Raw genomic sequence first — 22,931 nt, 5'->3', positions numbered from 1 at the left:
TCTCCTGCGGGGGCTGCCGCGGGAGCCGTCCGTGAGGTAAACCCCAGGCTTTGTTGTACTGGAAGCCCGCTAGCCCGCCCGGGCGCCCAGAGAAAGGCCGCCACAGCGCCCGCCCCGCCGGTCCCCTCAGAGGCACCGCGCGCCCCGACGGCCGCTGCTCCCGCCTCGCCCCGCGGTGAAGCGCTTCACGGCCGGGGGTCAGGCGGTGAAGCTTTCTGGGTCCGTTTTCAGACAAAGCCTAAAAATACGGGCTCTATCCTCTCGAGCAGATGCACGGGTTTCCGATTTATATGAATTTATAACCACGCCAGCCAGCTATGCTGTTGTCTCTCAACCAGCGATGAGATTTACACAAACACGGTGCTCGACCCAGGAACCCGCGGCAGGAAGAGCCGCTGCCCTCCACGGCCCTGCTAGCTGACACCGTTATTCAGGCAGTGCAAGTTCACCACCACCACTCTGCCCACAGAAAAATGGTCTTGCAAGCATGCTCTGCATCAGAGAAAAAAAATAATAATTGCATTTTGAAGTATGAGTTCTTGCAACAGGGAGACAGCCTGAGAGAAGTGGGTTGAAACAAACCAACGAGGGCTCAGTGATCTGCTTGTCTTGGGAAGATGATGACTAATCTACACACACAGGGCTTTGTGGGTCCACTGATTCAGAGTTCTGCTACTGACAGGGTCACTTAGTGGCTATTGGACACCCACTGCAAACTATGCCCTGAAGTACTGATATGCAAATCCTGCGCAACCTCATTTAACAAGAATAATTATAACAAATTTGCAGAATTCTGAAAGAACAGGGCATTAAAAAATTTTCTTAAAAACAAACCTTCAATGCAAACCTGAAATTGTGGCCTTAATAGGCCTTGTTGAAAGCCCTCTGAAGCTTTTAGGCTCCAAGGTGTCCCCAAGGGCTGAGGCCAGATGGGCTCCAAAATAACAGAGGTGGACCACTCAGTCCCTTAGCCCCAGTACATAATTTGTTCTTAAATACCAAGCTAGATACAAGGCATGCATGTTACATTCAAATTCAACATTTAGGTTTTGTTTTCTCTTCACACAAAATCCTCTTAACACATTAAATCTGTTACCTTCATTTGCATGTTTCTTCATGAAGGAAGAAACTACAGAAGACATTTCCTTTCTTTGTTCTTTTCCAGGTTATTTCAATTTTGCTGTAAATTATGTTAATGCACAGGCTTTACTCGAAACAGTGAAGGCTCGTGAATAAACAATGAATAACTGATAGCATTCATGTGTTGCACAAACTCAAGCATTGATCAAGCTAGTTTTACTGTTTGACCAGGGCTGAGCAAGAGATTAGGCTGTCCAGACGCTACAGGTAGCTAATCAGTCTTTACAAATTGACCAAAACCAATTAGATTTAGGAGACCCCTATATTAATTCCAGAGATTTTCTCCAAATTAGGAAATAAGTTATCCAATCACAGTTCACTGCCTTTTTTTAAAGGCACTTTCTAGTCTAACATGGAATCAGTGCAGTCAGCATCACTCTTAACTTTTTAAAGATTTGCTCTCATTTTGTAATTAAGATCATGACACTGTCAAACTGCAAATACACACTCAAGTACACCAAAGCTATAGCCAGAAACTGTTGATTTCAGTAAAGCGCAATATATAGCCAGAGAGAATCAAGCTATCCAGTCTCTTAAAATACCAGTAATAGACATGAATCTACATTGAAATACTAAATACTTACTGCTCCTTTCCAAAAACATTGTCTTATGATAACAAGCAAAATGGATTTACCTACCTTAAAATTTGATTCCCCCTCCCCCCTTCAATTTCAATCAACCTTACACTAATTATTTCTTTGAATTTCTATGTTGCAAATGTAGGAATAGTATACCACTACTTTGACATTTCATGTACCTTTTAGATAAGAAAATTGAGCTTACAATCAAGCATGTGTGGTTTTCTAATACTTGGTTTTACATTACAAATTCAAAAGCACTGATTAATAAAATTCACTATTCAGGAAACTCTGCAAACTGAGGGTTGGATGTGTGTCTGTAGGTGACTCGTCTCTTCAATTTCACTAGTGGATTTGTCTGCACATTTCTTCCTACTAGTAGAGATCTGGTAGCCTTTTCATATAGCAGAGGAGTCGGTGTAAGACCAAAGAAAATTTAGTTGTATTATTTGCTACATAAACCTGAATGACACAGTAGCACACCAAGTTTATAGCACTGAAAACAGTTAACTGCATAGTTTTCAGAGATTTGCTGTCTGAATACACTGAATAGATATTTGTGCAGTTGATTTTAACTGCACTGTCCTCAAACATATTAGGAGAGATGCTGAAGCAAAACAGTTCTACATCCCTAGTTTGAAGTAACATGACTTTTACAGAGATTTCAAGTCACTCCAATTAAGTAATTCTCTATTTAGAACAAAACCAGGAAATCCCAAACCCATCTTTCATTTAACCATGCAAGAGAAGTACAATGCCAACAATCACCCATTTGCATAGGTAGCACAAACTAGTCAGCACTCATTGAAGGCCCCAGGATAAGTCTTACCTAAAGACTCTAGTTCCATTCACAAACCACATGCTACTTAGCAAAGTAATACAAAATATTTACTCTTTATGTTGATTTCTCCTTTAACAAAACATGGAATAGTTGGCTACAAAGTTTATGCCTCAAGTACCTGAATAGCAAAATAAAATACACGGATAGAAATGGGGCAGAGGAGGGGGAAAGAAACCTCAATTTTCAAATAAGGATTTTCAACATCTTTGAAACTAGGCCAGATGCAATTAGTGTCTCAATCACCTGGCCAGTTCAGGAGAGAGGCAGATATGTAGTACAAAAACAACCATGTCGCTCTAAGCCACTATTCCTGTTTGGCAATCTCCAGAAAAGCTGAAGTTTGTGTGTGACAAGGCTAAAAGTGGACCTCTATCCTAATGAGCTAGGTAGTTTAACATCACCTTATCTGTAAGACACCTGTAGCAGCACAAGAGGGGCAGAAACCACTTCAACCCTTCAACCATTGGTAATAACAATTGCTTCAGAGCTTACTTTGAGGCACTTCATATGTAGCATGCCCAGACTACCTCATTACTATCTTCTCACACATGCACCTACCACCATGTGAAGACTTCATAGAACATTACACTGCTGATCTTGTGGTAAAAGTAAAATCCTGAAGATACTGATATTGCAGATTTCCAAGTTAGTTAGGAGTTTAAATGTGAGCTTCCCTGCCGCATCTGTTGCCTAAAAGTTACTGTGAGAAGAATGCAAACTGCAGCAGCTTACACTGAAATGTAAGTGAAACCAATCAGTTCAGTTTCACTTTAGTCCAAAGTGCAAAAATAAATACTATTTTTCCTTAAAAGGTGCTATCAGTAGTAGTTAAGTCTCAGAGAACTGTTCTGCCTAAATACACTCATTAAAGAACTAAGAAGCTTTCTACCTAAGGAAATTCTAAGGATGACCTATTGTATAGTTACCTCTGCTACCTTATAGAGCCAGGCTCTGACCACCAAATTTAGTTGAAAACACTTCTATTATAGCAGATGATAGCACAGCACATATTTTTCTCTCTAAGAGCACAGTAAGTGAGGATGAGTGCATCCAGATATTGCTGGTTACATTTTTGGTTTTGTCTAGTTCCACCTGTAGGTAGTTTTTGGCCAGTTAAAAGCTAATTTGATCTTGTATTTTTGATAGCGTTTTTTTGCTCATTCTTGAGCTGTCCATTAGGTGTAGCAGCAGTTTTATAGTCATTGTCAGGTGCTTTTATTACTAAGAGTCTGAAAGGTTCAGTTGTTTTCCGAAGTCTCTGAACCACAACAGCATTTTGCAACTTTGCTTCCTCTAGCGTGAGTGTCTCGTCTTGCAGCTCTTGAACCGGCAGCGAAGTAGTCAGTGTGAAGGGAACGCTTCCCTCTGATCCTTGATACTTTGTTATGAAGTCTCTGACATGGCTTATTCTGAGAAGAAAAAAAAGAAAACCCAGAATTAGAGCACTCCAATCCCAACACAGATCATCATGTGCACAAGACACAGAGCCACCACAAGAAGAGAATGAGACACCCACTTCATGTAATAGCTGATGGCATAGAAATGGAGGAATATAGATGGTGTGGTATCCTGAAGTGTCTGATCCACTTGGGAAGCAAGGACCAAGGCCTGCATGCTCAGAGAGCAGTCCCAAGGGAAAAAGGATGAGTATCTTACCCTGAGCACTCAAATGGCTCAGATGGTAGTTACACAAGCCTACCATTTCTTAACCAGCTGGTGGAGCTCTTACCTGAGGTTTCTGTAGCCGAGAGCTAGAATAAAGATGCCTCCAGTATGTGGTACATGCAGCAGAACCATAATAATAAAAAAGGTTTGCAAAAATTGTCTGGATAGCTTATGAGTTAACCAGGTTTATATATAGTGTCCTATATATAGTGTCCTTCTACCAACGCAGGTGCAGCAGTGAATTCGTTACAGATTCAAGCTGCCTGTTAAGGTGTAAGGAACCTTGCAATAAGTGAGCAAGACAGAGGTTTTGCTGTGGAAGAATCAGGATTGACCAATTCAATTAGAAAATGAAGATGACGGGGTACATCTATACCAGTAAATTAAGCATAATGTCAATGTCCATTCTCTGATCCTGACGCCAACTGCCTCTGGCTACTGGCAAATTATTAAACTCCTCCCTCCTCTCCCACATGCACAGGGTAGCCCAGGTTTACTGCCTCCTGGGAATGGTCCATGACCTGAGCCAACATCTGAACCAAGCCTAGATATTGTTTGATGAAGTGCTAGTTGGCTTGGAGGAAAGCCATCCTAAAAGTTTAGCAGCACAGATGACCAAATTTTCATGCCTTACCCATACTTACTAGGACAGATATAGACAGCATCTAATTCCTGTGCATGCAGGCCTCAATGAAGAGGCAACGTTTGGTCTTATAAGCCTAGAGACTGAAAAACCTCAAGCAGGAGTAAACTTTAGGTTGGACATTTACAGTTGTACACATGCATTATATCAAAGTTCATTGGGTCCCAGGAGCGACTCGGGCAATTAGCCACCAGCTACCTGCTTTAAGATGAACAAGTTCCTTTCCAGGTTCCATAGCTGATGCTCCAGGGTCACACTAACTTAGCAACTGCTCAAGAAGGGACACAACTCGATTCAAGACATAGCCGCATGTGCTATTCCTACAGCGCTGCTCTGCTAGTTGCTTCACTCTCATGTCTCCTCGGTTGCCCATACTGCAGCATTATAATGCTACCTGCATTTTTGCTCCAATGCTGTAACTTCAATCTTTCATCAGTAATCAAATCATATCTGAAGTAGTAGTTACTATGGCACACACACATTCTATCTGCAAAGGGTAAAAGTAATCAGTTTACCCAGACACTGCAATATACGCACTACAGGTTATTTACCTATAGTTTAATTAACAAATAGTTGACTGTTTTCTGCTTCTCTACTGACAGGAGTGCTATATATGCAATCATAATGCTTAAGGATATGTACTCTAAAAGGATATCCCCCTAGTTCTTATTAGGTCATACACAGATACAAACATGCTGGTCTTGTGGCAAGAGAAAATGTTATGACAGAATATTTATTGCAAACTATTTCAAAAAGAGCATCACGTCAGTAAGGCTGTTGTTCTGCTTATCTCAGACTTCTTTTTTTTCCTCCAAAAGCACTCAGCAGCTATTCAGACTATTTCCCGTGAAGACAAAAAGCTTCTAAACATACTTAAATATGTGAAACCTGGAATAATTAAAATATTAAGCTATCCAATGAAGTATTTATAATTAAAATAGCAATTGACCCTTCAGCAGTACATTGCAGCAGTGTTCCAGTTCATACCTCAGGCCACTACCATAAGAAATTAGTACAAGTTTGAGAAAAAGTTACAGCCCTTAACCTTCAACTGCTGAGCTTTTCTTCTGACCAGCCACAAAAACATACACAGTTTACCTTGACAGCAGCCTGGGTTGTATTAAACCCATGATCACTTTAAATTGCTTCACAGAGAAACACAGGCAATATATTCTTTCCATATGATGTGACTGTGTAGTACTGGAGTAATTTCTCAAATTACGAATGTGAGAAAGGTCTCTAAGGACAGTAGTTCTACAATTTAGTGTTCAACAGTTAATCCTACTTCTTCAAAGCTCCTGCATACATATGCTGCGCTGACACCTTCTGATGTTATCCCCATTTACAATATCCCCATTTATGTATTTCCCATCCCAGTTCTTTGGGAACCGGAAATTTTACTAATTTAAGAATTAAATACATTGGATGCATTCTATTCTGTCCATATTGACATGCAGGTGATGAACCTCCCTGCCTAGTGCATGGACTCTGGCCCTCCCTAGAGGTTTCTCTGGCTCAAGTCTAAGTCACATCCTCCAGCTCCCAGCTGTGGTGCTGTCTATGCCCAATGACTAGCAGGCTTTTTACTAAGCAATTTGCTCCAGATGTAGTCATTTTGTGAGAGATCTGTCATCTTAAAAGCTGTTTCCTCCAGTAATGAGCAACACATACACCCTGACTTTCACTAACCTACAAAGAACTCCTCAGCTTTTCATTTATGCTCAGTTATGCGCTGACTCTTAACATCAGCTCACATTCCTCTTATGCTCCTCCCTTGTCAGCTAAAAGATTTCTCAGAATTTGAAAGGAGGTTTTCTAGATACAGCTGAACAGCAGTCCAATGTTAAGTGAACTGAGGAGGTAGATTATTCACAGAATTTAGAGACTTAGTAAGCATACAGGCATAGGACAAATACTTCAGATGCAAATACATATGACAGTGCTAAAATAAATCTTACCTGTGAGAAACATTGAATTTCTGAATTATCCTTTCCCCATCAGCTAACCAGATCTGGATGTTAGTGATAGGCTCCAAATCATTTAAGGGTACTAACGGCAGGTGTCTTTTATCATTAGGTCCTTGGTGATCATCTCTTACTTTAGAGATTATCCTTGGAGTAGCACTGAAAAGAAAAGCCGTATGAGGTTATGCCTTCTGTGTACACGTGTAAGCTTGACCCTCCCTCCAGACCTCTGCTTCTGGAGCTTTCTGTCCTACATCAGGGTTCATTGATGACTTCTTTTTTTAACAAGTATAGGAATACTGAGAGAAATGTCAGGTTTGTTGTTTTTTTTAACTGTATGCCCATACTTTCTGCTGAAGACTTCAACATGGTAAAGAATTTCAGTTTGCTTATGTTAAACATTTTTACAAGATGGAAGGGAACTTAAATATCAAAGGATTAAATATGAATACACAAGGGATGAAAAAGTCTGAAGATTGTGCATTTTTTTGTACTCTAATCACACAAGTGAAACTTTAAGGGGTTTGACTATTGAATTTGCATACTCAATGTTAATTTTCACCATAATGTGATTACAGTAATTCAATTTAACTGAATGTTGTTAGCCTTGATTTAGACCCCAGCATCATCTATTTCAGCTTAGAAGCATTACTCATCTATCAGAGAAATTGACTTAATGTGAAAATCCAGGCTGATGCACACAGAACTTGGATTATTTTTTTTTCCTAAGACACTTTTGACAGCTGACCCTACCATAAGGCCAAAGATCCATAAAACGACTTGATAGAATACAGGGACCTCAGTCCAAGTGCATGGTCTTAAAAAAATTACTGGCAAAAATTTTTATTCTGAAGAAATGTCTAGAACTTAGTGCTTCTTTCAGGACTAAGCTTGTTCAGCATGTACTGTTTAAGTCATCATAATGTTTGATCCAATGGGCACATCCTCAGCTCATGTGAGTATAACCAGATGTTTGCTTGCAAAACAACAGCAGTGATTTAAGGAGTTACCATTTCTTCTCTGAGCTCAGCTGTGGTCACTGACTACATGAACATTTCATGGTGGTTTGCGGAAAAGCTTTCTCTTTGCACAGAAAACTGACAAGTTACTGTTTCTTGAGAGAGAAGTCAGTAACCAATGGCCATAGAATAACAGTCTTAACAATACTACATCTGCTTCACAGACAAACCCCATCCTTATGTTCTTGTACCTGTCTTAGTTTAATAAAACAGAAAAGTCACAGCCAATTTATTATTAAAAAAAAAAGATGGCTAATGACTTCATATATTCAGGCTAATAAAAATGAGAGTCTTGGGCTCAAGTCCTTCTCAGTCTGAGGTATTTCAAAAAATCTTATCATTCACTACCTAGTTAAGCACCCTAACTTCTAGGCTATCAGCCAGTAGAGGCACTTTTCATTTCTTCCATTGAAATTCTGCAAAAAGAATGAGATCAAGGAGTCTCATTCCCAAGTGAGTGATAAGAGATATTCACTGCAACTGGACACAGATGAGAGGCACAGAACTGACTGTTTTGCATTACACAGAAATCAGCTGGGGCACAAGAACTTGGCACCAACAAATTCCAAGAGGCACATCTGTAAAACATTCTGGTACTCCAAGTACAGGTGACTTACTATAACCCACCTGCCTCTACTGATTTCCTTATCTCACACCCAGCTTCTGCTCATGCTTGACCTCAATACAAAATAAACCCTAATTGCCCTTCAGATCTGGGAAAAAAGCTTGAGCACCAGCAAGATAATGTTAAACAGTCTTGGGAACAGAGCAAAAAAACCCCAAGTTGAAGTCATATTTCAGTCCAGCAATGATCAGCTTTTGCTGTCTACTTGATCAGTGGCATTCAATTCCAGGTTCAGACACTGAAGTATAAGCATTCATGTGTGAGCTAGCTGTCTCCAGTACAGTGGAGGCTGGAGAGGTAATCAACCATGCAGCTGCCAGGCATCTGGTTTAGCCTGGGCTGAACTACATTGTAGCCCACCAGTCACAGTTGTAGTTCAGACAACTGTCTCAAATGGATACAGATTTTTGGTGTCATTCTCAAACCAACTTCCCTCATGGTCACATCTCAGAATTTGTGGTAGGCACTGGAGACAATTCTTTCAATAGCAAGTATGTGTGAAAACCAAAGCCAACACATTAGGCAAAGCTGCAAGAGAAAGTTAGAAGATCTATATTCACCAAAGTTTAAAGCATTTCTATACTTAATAACTTTGCTCCTGTAGAACTGACAGATAAAGCCATCTAGTGGTGGAAGTTTTGACTAAAGCCAGAAACCAAGAATCTAAGTCTCTTATTAGCCTGAGATCAAAGCATTATCACCCCTTTTAAAGGCTTATTCCTTTTATAAGATTATCAAAAGAAGATGTAAACTAAAGATCGAAGAGACATAAGAGCCTCCTGTCAATTTTCTGAAAAAGCCCAAGAGTTAGGTATCATGACTTACCCTGACTAATGGTTAAGAAGCTTGACACACAATGTTTTACCCTAATGAGGTTATAGAGCAAGCCCACTTTGCTACAAGGGATTTCAGTCAATAGTTTAATTAACATGCTTCTAAGGCAGTCTTTAAAATGCATTGATAAGCTTAATAGAAAAGTGCAGCTGCAAATCTTGTTATAATCCCAAACTATTAAATGCAGCTGAACGATGGTAGATAAAACAGAATATACCCATTATAGAGTCATAGGGTATTTTGGAAGTCTCATTTGTTTCTCCTGTACAACAAAAAGGGAGAGAGGATCAAGCTCATCTGAGTTATATCAACAAACATATCATTTCTAGTTCCTCCATTTTTCCTCCAACAAAAGTTTTAACGAGCCAGTCAACAGAACGATTCATAATGGTTTATCTACCACATAATCCATCCATCTAGGAACTGGCAGAAAATCTATAGAGTATTAAAAAACCCCATTTATTTGATAAGCAGAAATTTACCTCATAAGCTGAAGTAAACCATTCAGTCATTTCTCTTTTCTGATGAAGCACACAAATGCAACTGTGGAAACTGAGTTCTATAGCTTAAAACTTGTTACAGGTCTCAGACAGTCCTACTATTTCCCCACAAAGCTCTTCTGCTGAAAGAGTAGCATATGCATACAATGGACATTTACTAACATCAGGAAGTAAGCACTAGTTTATGGACTAAGAGCACTTACGGCTCATGTTTCCAACATCAGCAAAAATATTTACTTCTCTTTAAAGAAAAGGCTCTGATAGCACAGCACTGAATAGACTAGCAAGAGTAAAAAAACAACAACAAAAAAGCATTTTATCCAGTCCATAAAGAAAAAAATGCTGAGCAAGTTGTAGGATGTCTCAGCATATGAGACCAGTCAACCGAAATTCACAGAATAGCATGTTTCCAGAACCTAACTCGCCTGTTGGGAAGCAAGATCATTACTTGCTGTAGGCATGACAGAGCACAACAAAGAACTGAACAACCTACTGTTTAGCACTGATTAGCAACAGAAACTCAGCATGCTGAGGATCTTTTTGCTTTGACTATATACAGGTCTACTTGAAGATAAAATAAGGTTAAGTTCTTGTTTGCTCCGGATTTCAGAGCTACCAAAAGCAAATCTTGCAGCATCTCATCCATCTCTCAAGGAAAGATTTTCCCTATTGACCACATCTACTCAAGCATGTAGCAACTGAATGGACTGTGCTACAGAAACAGATGAAACTGGTAAAACAGATACTTGCTTCTCTGAGGCAGGCTGGAACCACCCATCCTTTACCATTATCTGTCTCTTACTCTGCACACTATCTTCTTCCACTGCCTCATCCTTTCCTACCCAGGTCACACTTTCCCTCAGCACAAGCACTGGGCCTTCGCAGCAAGCCCTTTCCACTTAACTGAAACAAGCTGTTCACCTAAGGTTTCAATATGGTCTACTAACCCCAGGCCACAGGTCACTAAGCAGTCCCACCTGTGAAGGCTTCCTGTAGGCTCCCAGTCACTGAATGTGAACTGTTCCCTAGGCTGAAGTCTGCTTTTATAGGCATGTAAGTCTTACACAACAGGGATATGTGAAACAGATAATTTGGCTGGAGTAAGCAAAAATAACAGGTATCAAATATCTGAACTCCTGGCTTGCCCCTCTGCAACAGCCTTCCAAAATACAGTACTGTTTGGTTATAAATCAAGTCCAGTTTTGGCATCAGCATTAGTGGCTGACATTCTCCAACCACGAGAGTGTCATGGAGTAAAGGAAAGAGTATCACTGTAACACGCTAACGTCTTACTGCAATAAATGCATGGTTAAATACTGAGAAAATCTAAGAGAATGGGAAATAATCTCTTACTTCTTCAGTTCCCTTTATGGGATTGTCATACTCCCCTCTTCTCAAAGTATTGCACATACAGCTTTAAAAGAGATACTTTTCTCTTAAATCACAGAGCAGAAGAGTCACAGCCTTTCAGCTGGCAACAGTTCTGCTAATATTGAGACCTTGAACAAAGAAAGCCAACAGCATCCTGGCTATATTAACAGGAACACAGCCAGTAGATTGCCGGAGCTGATTATCCCCCATGCAGCATTCATTAGACACATCTAAACACTGCATTCAGATTTGGTACCCAAAATAAAAGAAAGATGTCAATAAACTGGAGCAAGTTCCACAGAGGGCCACCATGATGGCTGCAAGCTGGAGTATTCACCCTGCGAGGAGAGGCTGGAGGAGAGGGACTTGTTCAGCCTGTGGAAGAGATGGTGTTGTGGGGAACACCTAACAGCAGCCTGCCAGGGTCTACAGGAGGAGGGAGCCAGGCTCTTCATGGTGGGCATAAATTCAAACAAGAGACATTCAGACTGGATATAAGGAAGAATTTCTTTCCCATGAGGACAGTCCAGCACTGAATCAGACTGTGCAACTTCCACTCTTGCAGGATTTCAAGGCCCAACTGGATAAAAGCCAGAGCAACCTCATCTGTCCCCACAGCTGACCCTGCTTTGAGCAGGAGCTAGGATTAGAAAACTCCAGAGGTCACTTCCAACCTGAATTCTAAGATCCTTTACCACAGGTATAGTTCCCTTCAGCTACTCAGTCATAGATCACATCAGACTACTCACCTTCCTAATCTGTAGCCATGTCCAGAAAAGGGATGAAACATCGGCTTTTTCGATGACAAATATACCTTATCTTTTTTATCTTCCACTTTCACATCTACCTCCTCCTTATCAAAAAGTTTTCTTAGCTCAAAAGGCAGTTCCCTTAAAAAAGAAAAATAAAGTCAGAAAAAGAACTACTATACTGTTTTCAGTATACAAAATGGATTAATGATTAATACTTGTTCTACGTTTTTCCTTTGAAGGATGATGCTTAAAAAAATCAACCCAACCAAAAACTTCGTAAGTATTTACTAGAAGTTACATTAAGTGCATGACATATGACATATAAACAACTTCAAGTTCCTGAACAGAAAATTAACTAGCAAGTGAACACTAAAAAAAGACATCATCATGCAAGTTGTTGAATGATGTTCAAATTCACTCAGCAGTTACCACTCCAAAGCACACGATGTGTAGGAAGTTCAGTATTGCCATACATTGCCACAAAAGGTTCAATTATTTTATCACCATAGTAAAACAAGAAGAAAAAAAAGACAATTGGCTTTTAAAGACAAAGAACTGACTTAAGACACAATGTGTTTAATTACAAATAAACACGAATTTCAGCTTTTAAAAATGAGATTATCACTAACGGCTACACTCTTTTAGTGCAGTAACATCACCTTGGTAATGCTTTATTTGCTTTGCTTTTAAGCAGAACACAACAATGCCTTTGTCTATGAGCTCTGATGCAGATACTACATTTTCAGGTGGTGGGGCTCAGCTGGCATAGGGGCTGTACTAAGTGCTTCTCTACCATCAACAATTATGCAGGAACCATCCTGTAATTAGCATCTTCACAAGCAAAGGGTGAAAGAAAGATGGCAAACTTATGATGCATGCACACAAAGAAAGCAAAGTGCTTTAAACAGTGCAGTTAATTGCTATTACAACTAACACAGGTGACAGCCATAGAGGAGAAATATAGTGTAAAATTAGTATTTTTCATGGGTTAGCAAAGTATGGAAAAGACAAAATATAGTAGCTTATTAATTTCACATACTTGAAAAGAGAGATATTAAATTACATTTTCCATAAAATTATATTCTCTTCTCCATTTGCATAGCATGAGGAAACAGACTACAAATTAAAGGCTGAAAATTACATTGGTTTGCATGGTCAGCCTGCAACACTGCAAACACTAGCAGAAATCAGGATAGCATGCTAATTTTTAACGGGGATAAAAATAAGATTGCTATATACACACAAATGACTGAAATAGCAAGTTTGTACTAGGAAAAATGTCTGAAAATTAATACTGATCAGAGTTTCTTGATGCTACACAGAGCAACTGTGCCCATTTAAGGCTTTTCATCAATAAAAACAAAACAAAGACCATAAAACCAGAAATGCTCAACCACTTGTGCATCGAGTTCGTTAGTCAAAGTACCATTTGATCAGTAGCTCTCACTGGGCACTCTGATTTATTCTTTATTTCATTCTGCACCTGCTGTGCCCCCTACCAACACTCGCTTTTATCTATTTCATCAGCAACTGTACAACTACTGCAATTGAAAGCTATGTTAAACCTGTTGATGTTAAAACAGCCATTAGCGCTGCAGGAACTGAGACAGGCAGTGGCCTACACTCCTACAGGGATACTGCAGTGCAGCAAAGCCAAGCAGCTATGTAAAAAATTTAGAGCATAAGCTGAGTGCTATACAAAGCACATTAACTCAGGCTGATTAAGAACACAAAACTCACTTACCCTTTTTTAATGGAGTCCAAGAACTGCTGGTTTGCAACATCAGCGTAGCTCCTAAGTTCACCATCATTTACTGTAAACCCATTTTTCCAAAGTTTAATGATTACATCAACCTATAAAATAAGAACAATTCCCATTATAATACTGATGTAAACCCAGCTTGGTATACCCACAGTACCCTATTATTGTAAATCATCCACTGCATGGACTAAGAATACTGAGAGAAGGCTCACTATACTCTGTTTCGGCCCTGTGCCAACAGGCAGAGCAACTGCAAGGGGTAAGTGACACTTCTAAGTATCTTGTGTCAGTCAGGGTTAGAAATAAACCCTCCCCCAATCATTTTGCTTTCCTAGGTCAAGAACACTCCAATTCAGCAGGAAGGAAAAAAAAAAAAAAAAAAGAGCTGGAAGATCCCAGCCAGCTGCAACTCTTCAAGAGCTAATTTGAGAGCACACATGCCTGGGGTTGGAACACCAACTACCAGAATAGCCCAGCTGGGGATTTATTAGGGGAAAGCCTTGTTCTGATCTTTCAAGAAGATTTTCTGAAAGTAAGGCATAGACATAATGAATGCAGAAGCCTTTCACTCAAGAAATGCAGCAAGTATCAGAAAATTTACTTTCAGTTGTGCATTTATGTTACCCTGGAATTCCTGGGTATAATCAAAACCTTGGTGTAGGGGAATGAAAAAATAAATTCTCAGTAATTCATTAATTTGCCAGAGAACATCCACTTCTTCAACTTGCAGCCTTCACACTGTTCACTGAAGTCTCTCCAACTTTAACATAAATATATTTGGGATTGCATTTTCCTGTTTATGCATCATGCCATTTAAGGAAGCATTTGATCATCAAGGTCTGATCCCTGAAATAACACTGTCTTGACAGATACCTGGCCACATGTGAGGTCTATGAAGCATGTACAAATGCAGAATCCACCTCAGCTGGAAGTTAGTTTGAACTAGGCTTGATAGTACTTGAAAATTTTATCTTTTTTTTTTTTCCTTTCTCCTTTTTTGCAGTTTGACTTGTTAAAAGATGATTGCTACATAAATACACAGCACGTGCAAGCTGCTGAATAAAATTCCTTCTCTTTTGGTTGGGTAATCTATCAAAATGGTATCTTGCACTCAGCAAGATTAGATACCTTTAAAAAGTCTTGTCTCTCATGGCTCCAATGCATATGGAAGGAGTTCTGATCATGGGAAGGTTCCTCTACAGTGAGCCAGTATGCAAATTTAATATGGACTAATTATTCCACACCAACTTCCCATTTAGAAATTGACACAAGTACTGCCATGAAACACTATTTCAGAACCACAGTTTAAGGTATTGCTCCCAACACTCCTTTTCTCCCAGGCTCAGTTGGGGGTCCATGAATGTAATTTCCACCAATGCCCACTCCAATTTTCTCCTTGACACCCTTGTTCTACATGGCCTTTTCTCCAGCCCCTTACCAGTCTTGGGGAGTAACAGAAAAATACAGAAACGGCAGAATCATTGAGATACAAACCCATACTAAACGTACCACTACTACCACAACTATACAAATGAGAGCAAATGAAAAAAAATTGGGCTATAGCTTTGCATAAAAAGGCTGCAACTCTTTAAACAACTTCTTATGTTACAGTAGTTGTCATTCCTTGCACCTCATGATCAGCTCACTCTCCTTACTAATTAAGCAGAAGCGCATTAGCCAATGCCAGCATAAGTCCTAGAACACTAAACCCACTATAAAATAGCAAGAGCCAGAAGCATAGGCCTCATTGACTGAGATGTCTGAATTCTGTGTGCATTTATTTACAGATGTACTGGAAAAGACTGCTGGACTTCTCGCATTTGTTTTCCAGAGTACTCCTGGAGTGCTATTATGTTAAACCTGACTATTTTTTCTTCACTGCCTACCTGGTTCTTGACTGTAGTCGGGGGCATACATATAGCACCAACCTTCTGAGCTTCTTCAAAAAGGTTATCTACAAAGTAGTCACAGCTTTGTTCTGTACCATTCAAAACCTGATCATCGGTTCCCGATGTACACATCCTGCAGAACAAAGACATAAGTAAAAACGATGCCCTGGAAAACACATTAGAAGACAAGTAGTTACCCTAGAAGTTCAGTACCAAGAGGTGTAAAAGGCATGCTCCCCTGCACCCAGCTTACTTGGTTGTTAGAAAACATCAGGTCAAGTTTGCATTGTGCCTTTTCTAGAAACTTCTTGCGAATCTCTAGCTGCTACTATTTGCATTTCAGAAGCACAAGTTAAAGAATGACAATAGAAAAGGTGAATTCATCTCTGCAGAAGCTTCTAAATTTGGTATCAGAGCAAGGAATGCAAGTTAGACAATTCATACTTCTAATTCAGATCGTCAAACATTCAACTGCACACCAATGAAAGGCCTCCTTTAAAGATTTCCATGATATAGGCGTGGGTGACTTCCTTTGCCCTAAGTTTTTAAAACCACATACAAGAAAATTGCCCTAGTATTTGCTCCCCCACCCCCACTTGAACCTCCCCATTCCTAGCACCATCACAGAACCACCATTACTATCTTTGAAAGTACTTTAGAGAAACTCAAGAACAAGTGACTCAACACCACTTGAGCACACTGAAAAAAATACAAAAGACTTCAATACTGTGGAGACTGCCAGACTATTAAAAAAGATGCATCAACCACATCTTTTTATAGAACACTGTATACATGACAGCTGTTTCTGTTAGATTTGCACCAATCAAAATGCAGAAATATGCAACCTGAATGAATGATTATCTGTCAGTTTAGGTTCTTTGCATAGTAAGAGGATTATGCAGCTTTTGGTAAACATTGCAGGAGTTATTCATATTGGAGATTCAGAAAAGTCTATTTTAAGCAATTCGAAAAAAAACCCGCAGCTCTTGAAAAATATCCAGTTTTACATAAAACTCTGCATTGAATTCAAGAGCAGCAATGCTTACTTGAATGGTAATTAGATACATTTGCATAAAAGGAAATTGTTTGCAATGCATCTATGCAACACTAAGAATCCCTACAGATTAACATCTTTAAACAACAGAAAAACACCACAACATTAAAGAAGAAATTTCAAAAGTATGCTGTCCCCATTTTCATTTTCCAATAGAAGAAAAGAAATTTGAAGCATTAATCTAGGTATTCACTATGCTTTACCTCAGAAATATAACTGGAAAACCAAACACTTTCATATCAAATGTAGAGGTGCACAGTGAGTTAGCCATTTGTAAGGCTGCCTTTTGATTTTAAATAAAAATATTTATACAGCTTCTGGCATTCCAGGTATGTGAAAAATCTTTTACCAAAACAGTACTTTTTTTTTTTTAACTTCAGTATACATGGAGCAGGTGGAGACAGAAAAAAAAATTAAAATGTTAAAATTTAACATAAAGTTTGAAAAGTCATGACAGGACACACAAACAGCAATAGGAAAGGAAGAGGAAAAAGGGGGAGGGGGGAACTGGCACCTACCATTCTTTCTTTACAGTTTTGATATTGTCCATGTCTTTCATTCTGGTGCTTCGCCTAATTATGAAAAGAAGATGTTTAAAAACAAAACAAAAAAAACCAATCAGACAAAATGCCCAGCACACTTTACCTCCTTTGTAGCTGAAACACTCTTTATAGTTCTTGTGTTGATAGTACATTTAACCAGAAACCTCAACCTCCTCCCCCACCAAGACTCCAGATGGTTCTTTGTTTTCCTGCAGTTTCTAATTTAATGACACATGAACCATGCATTGGTTTCAGACATTCAAAAGGAAGATTACTTTTTCAAAATATACAAAATAAATTCCACAATAATCATGCGAATTGAAAATACATGCCCATACGTATGCTAAGCAAGGAAAAAAATATCCCATTTCTTTTCTGAGCGACATGATTTAAACTCCCCTGATTTTTCACAACACTATGAGACAGTTGCAGAAAAACTGCACCGCCACTGCAGGCATTCTAATGACCTTCACCTTAATAATGTGCATTATCAAAAGGTGCAAGATTTGTCAGGTTCCTCTTCGTACTATACCTCAACATATTGGTGCAGCATCTCAGAAACCGTGAATTATCATTTCTGGTCTACCGTTTAGCTGGAAAGAAAATCCTGGATTTGCAAGTACTAGATATACTACAGGATTAGTCTGCCAAGTCGAAAGAAGTGAAGAATGGCATACTGATCTCATTATACTCACTTGTGGGCTCTCTGAAAAAAGTTACAGAAAGTCACAAAAAGCCAGAGACTTCCAAAAGCATCCTTTAAAAAAAAACCCAAACCACTCAAAAAATTAGACAAGCCCCCAGGAGAACAGAAATTTTAAGCTGCAATTGCGTTTAAAGAGTTATTGCTGAAGACCACTGGGTAAAGGTTCACAGATGATATTCTGCTCCTGGCAGGCTTGGGACTAAGTCATGATATGGTGCATGGCTTTTAGAGGGTGTCAAACTAAGCAGCGACAGCCATCATACTGCTGAAAAAGTAGTATGCACAGCAAGACTAAAATAAATTTTAAGATAGTCTTGACATCTAATTTAACAAGATGGAGGGCTAGGGGGAAACAACATTCACTGCAGCACTAACAAAATAACCCACCCATTCAGTTATTCAGTACTAACTCATGTTCCTCAGGACGCTGATATTGGTATTCTTTCATATTGAAAGTTAAATCCTTGTGAGACACATTCTGTAGAAACGTATGCAAGCCTTCAGAAAAAAAAACATAACGACCAAAAAGATTCAGTCAATATGTCCATAACAGGTTTTAAAGTTTAGGCAGCCTTCAATTTAACCGATGCTGTTATGCATTACATCAAAACATTGTGCTTAGCACACCTTCGACGTATCACACAAGATGCGGTACAGTATATATGGTACAGTATACTTTTTTTTCCCCCCCACAAATGTTCTGCCAGAGCATTATATATATAAGGCAAGCCTGTGCAGGTACATTATGACCTTATAAGCGTATCTGATCACTGTATTTGGAACTTTGTACCTGCACTTGGAAAAAAATGAACTTCCAGTATCAAGTAAGCATAGTGAATTTGAGTGTGCTTAAAAAAAGACAATTTTTCTAACTTCTCCCAAATTAAGTTTTAACACACTTGAACACAAAGTAATTTTTTGTGTTTTGTGTTAGTGTGCTTATCTTCTGTTCTTTCACTATTCAAAAGACTACTCCCCAAAGCAACAACAGCCACCTCCAGCCATCTGCTTTTGTTGATTCTCTGTGACTTGTCATCAGAGGTGTTAAAAAAGAGACAGACGAAATGAAGCAGCTCTTCAAATTAATTCTTTTGCTACGTTAGGCTGGCCTCAAATGCTAGGCTGGCCTCAAATGTGCATGAATAGTATTCAAAACTGGTCAGCCGTGAAAGTCGCTGTTCCTTCTGAAGTACAACAGCAATTCCACTTAGAAGAAATGTTTGTGTTAATGGATCAAGGTAAAGAAATCAGCCTATACAGCGTATCGATGTTTGTTATGACCAAAAAGCCATTAGGAGATAGCTATCAGACTGCACTGCGAGCACTTCAGCTCAGCAAGCCAACCCAACCAGCACAACCAACCTCTCCTGCTAACTTCTGACAGACGTCCCTAGACGTCACTTAAAACTTTAAGAGTTTTGGTAGATATTTTCTGTGTCTGTGATAAAAACGTGTCACAGAACTGCACTTCCACCTCCGGAAATTTAAACTGCAAACACAGGAAGAAGCTGCAGCTGCCAGCAGCCCACCACAGCTACATCTGATAACTGGGGGAGGATACCTCAGGTCTTTCCCGGCACAGATCTCCTGCCTCAGGGGCCCTCCACCGCCCCGAGGCTCCATCCCCGGGACCGGCTCCACGGAGGGGCGGGCAACTGACCCCGCGGTGGCCCTTCGCAGCCAGTGCTCCGAAACGAGCAGCTCTCACCTACGCAGTTGTAGACGTATTAGTTTCGGCAGGTATTTTTGTGCTCAGTATTGTGGAGCCCACACATGCAGTTATTTTAACGCAAGGAAAACAAAACAGAAACTGCCTTTGATGCTTTCCTTGCTCCGAAGAGCAGAAATAGTCAAGCAAGCACACGCAGCCCCCTCCCCCCATGAAAGCCTGCCTTACTAACTTTGGCAGAAAGCAAACTTCTCGAGTTGAAAACTGTTTACAGCAGAGCACAGTCTATCGCTCCACCACGCAGAAATTATGACTGAAAACTACTCTGTACCGTGCGACAAAGAAACAAGGAGCTACAGAGACATGGCAGTTGCAAACGAGAAGCGAGATGAGCGTCAAACCTAATGGCCCGAACGTGACTGATACGCTCAGGTAAAAATCACAGCATAAACGTTTTCTCTCCAGCTGGCTAGAAGGGCTGTGCATTTTGGAAAGAAACCTGACCCCCCCTCCTCCGCGGGCTGCCAGCACCTGAACTTATCCGCACTCCCCACACGCAGGCTGGGCTCTGCCTGCGGAGCGCATCGGCACACGAAGCAGACGCTCCGCGCCTCCTGCCAAAACCGTTGCCCAAAATACGCCCCGCCTGAGCGGCAGCCCACGCCAGCAGCCGGACGCGGCGGGCAGCCCGTGAGGTAATTTTAGAGACGATCAGACAATAAGGCGGTAGCAGCGCGGAGGAGTAACGCCTCAGACTGCCCCAGGAAGGGGCCGGGCCGGGCCGGGCCAGGTAACGACCTCCCCGCGCCGAAGGACGCCTCACGCTGAACGCCCCGCTCCACGCGGGACGGGACACAGGGCCGCCGGCGGAGCGGAGCGGGGCGAAGCGGCCGGGCGGAGGTGGCGGGAAGGCTCGGCTCGGCCCGCCCTCCCCCTCAGAGTCGGCCCCAGGGACGACCGCGGAGCAAAGTTCAAGCCCCGGTCGGAGCTGAGGGAGTGCCGGCTGCGGCGGAACGCGCTCCACCCGGCCCGGCCTCTCCCCACAGCAACTCACCCGGCCGCCACCGCCGCCGCCACGGCACCGGCCTCCCCGCCGCGCCAACTCGCCAGTGTCCCGCGCCCCAGCGCGCACGCGCGGCCGACAACGGCCGAGGCACCCCCTGCCCCCGCCCGGACCGGGCGAGGCTGGGCGGGGCGAGGCGGCAGAGCTCCGCCCCCCCGCCACCGAGGGGCGGGGCTTCGGCCGCCATGTCGGGGAGTGGGGGGGAGCGCAGCTGCGCCTCCCGGCGAGGCGGGCTCCGCACCGGCGTGTGCGGGGCGAAACAGAGCTTCCCCAGGGGCCGCCGCCCCCGCCGCCCTGCTCTCCCGGGGAGACGCAAGGGGCTCCCCTCGCACCGCTGCGGCTCGTCCTCTTGAGGGCAGTGGGGGGGGGGGAACGACGATGTCCAGGCGGGACTGGCGGGGCCTGGTGTTGGGGGGCTGCCGCCGGCCTCTGAGGGGCGGACAAACCTCTGTCTGCCAGGCCTGCGCCTTTTACCGCAAAGGCGGATTTCTCCTCCTGACTGAAGAACAAAAGATGCAGTTTATGTGTCTGTAGGCGCACGGGCAGGGGACAAAAAGCGGCATTCAGCGAGCGCCCACAATAGCGGAGAATGGGCCCAGTGTCTTGGCCAGACGGCTGCGCCCACACCGCCGCCCCGGCCCCGGCCCGCCGAGCTGCCCCCGGCCCTTTGTCTCTCCAGCCCCGCGTAGACGGCAGGAACAGCCGCACACTGAACCCTTTGGAGATGAGGAATGCCTCATTATGCTGGAAGGGCTAATTAAGGGCGAGTGTTGACATATTTGAAAAGGAGCTCTGCCGAGGCCTTGCACTGGGGACAAAAGAGCGGCGCGGTGGTTGGGAAGCAGAGCCCCCGAGTTCCCGAGGGTACGTTAGAGGGGAGAAAATGGGCCGGGATCCCGTGTAGCAGAGCGTCCCTGCTCTCTGCGAGCTGTGACTTTGCGTTGTGTTGGGCCCTTGCAGAAGCCATGCTCTGCGGGACGGTGGAGCTTGGAGCTATCCAAAGCAAACATCCCAGCGGAGCGGCCAGCGCCTGGAAACACACGCAGAGCGCAGCGAAAGCAGCGATTCCCTGCGATTCACGGCTTGCACCTGCATGCTTTTTAATAAGGGTGTCCCGTCCCCTGTCCCCCCCCAATAATTAGCGATGCACTGTAAAACATTTAGAATTAACCTAAATTGAACAGCCGCAACTAGGTAATTCACGTTAATTAATGGGAAATCCACTGCGAATTTACAAGTGCGATCAAAGATAATTCTAAAGGCAAAGGTAATCCTTCATTGAATGTCATCTTCATGTGGGACCTGTTTCTGCAATCCCTTAATTGTAACCATTAAAATCACATTCTTAAAAAACATTGAAATAAGATGCTTAGTCTCAGAGTTCAGTCAAGGTGAGTAAAAGAAGTAAAATCCGACCCCTGACAGTTATAAATTCTTCCTCTTTGTAATGTACATCACAACGCACTAAACCTTTTGAAGGCAATTTGGATTAATCGTTAAGTTTTAACTGGATGAGATCTAATTACACCTCCTGCCTATGGCTCTTCAGGGAAAATAGTAAAGAAGTTTGGCTTTTGTTTTGGTGTAAAATACAGGGAGTCTTACCTTTCAAAATACGGGTTTCCGAGATTCCGTTCTCCCTGGTTTTGTATAATGTTTTAAATAACCTGGAAATTTTTGGATAGAAGGTACTTGTTTGTTACCAGTGTTACTGATTCAATTAAATGAGGTTTTATGTATTTACAACTTAAATCAAGGATATCATACCACTGTTGAAAAGTTCAAGGAATTTACAAAGCTCTAGGTAAAACTTCAGAAGGTTGTTTTGCAGTGCTGGACTGTTTTATATTTTCTGTCAATGTTTTAAGTACCTTGGCTCCTTTTCATTAAACACAGAAGTTCAGTAATATGCTTAACCCTTGCTTGGGGGCCCTTTCTGCAAAAATTTTATAAAACCAAAGGTAAGCATAGAAGGAGGCAATATTGGACTTACCTGGTATAACGATGCAGGCTTCCCAACTGCAATCACGTATTGATTTAGAAGATTAGGTCTCTTACTGGTAATCAGAGTACAGCTGGAGACATGCTGACCTACTACAATAGGAATCGGTGTCCTAGTGAATTTAGTGGTTTCTTAAAAGCTCTTCTAAGTACAGCTGTTCGCCCTCTGGACTGAAACTATTGACAAAGCATAGGAGTAAGAAAAATCTTAAGGCAGATACTATTGTGTCTTCAACTCCAGTATAAGGTAAAAAAATCAGTTTTTCTTAAAAGCTGGAAATTTTCAAGTGAGAGTGTCGTTACAATCAAGACA

The 22,931-nt window shown here is 41.8% G+C and overlaps 1 protein-coding gene across 4 annotated transcripts; it reads right to left on the bottom strand.

Moving 5' to 3' along the window:
- Window positions 1-73: 73 nt before the first annotated feature.
- UBXN2A (UBX domain protein 2A) lies at window positions 74-22,910 on the bottom strand. Of its 4 annotated transcripts, XM_049818464.1 has the most exons (8): window positions 22,611-22,910; window positions 22,223-22,284; window positions 17,156-17,209; window positions 15,581-15,716; window positions 13,677-13,786; window positions 11,930-12,070; window positions 6,826-6,990; window positions 74-3,968 (listed from the first exon to the last, which is right to left on the bottom strand). In XM_049818464.1, exons 3-8 carry the CDS (start codon window positions 17,194-17,196, stop codon window positions 3,680-3,682), a joined length of 882 nt encoding a protein of 293 aa, XP_049674421.1. In that variant the 5' UTR covers window positions 17,197-17,209; window positions 22,223-22,284; window positions 22,611-22,910; the 3' UTR covers window positions 74-3,679. The 4 variants fall into 4 exon arrangements, with proteins under 4 accessions (XP_049674421.1, XP_049674420.1, XP_049674422.1 ...); XM_049818463.1 differs by lacking the exons at window positions 22,223-22,284; window positions 22,611-22,910 and adding an exon at window positions 20,609-20,690; XM_049818465.1 differs by lacking the exons at window positions 22,223-22,284; window positions 22,611-22,910 and adding an exon at window positions 18,273-20,592.
- Window positions 22,911-22,931: the final 21 nt, after the last annotated feature.

The sequence above is a fragment of the Accipiter gentilis genome, chromosome 16 (genome assembly GCF_929443795.1).
Source record: "Accipiter gentilis chromosome 16, bAccGen1.1, whole genome shotgun sequence".
NCBI lineage: Eukaryota > Metazoa > Chordata > Aves > Accipitriformes > Accipitridae > Astur > Astur gentilis.
This window is presented reverse-complemented; position numbering and strand designations above follow the sequence as displayed.

Coding starts and splice junctions, on each gene's coding strand:
- UBXN2A (XM_049818462.1), bottom strand. CDS start 17,331: ATGTACTATCAACACAAGAACTATAAAGAGTGTTTCAGCTACAAAGGA. Junction 6,991..11,929: donor CATGGCTACAGATTAGGAAG/GTGAGTAGTCTG, acceptor TTTTCTTTTCAG/TGCTACTCCAAGGATAATCT. Junction 3,969..6,825: donor AAATTCAATGTTTCTCACAG/GTAAGATTTATT, acceptor TTTTCTTCTCAG/AATAAGCCATGTCAGAGACT.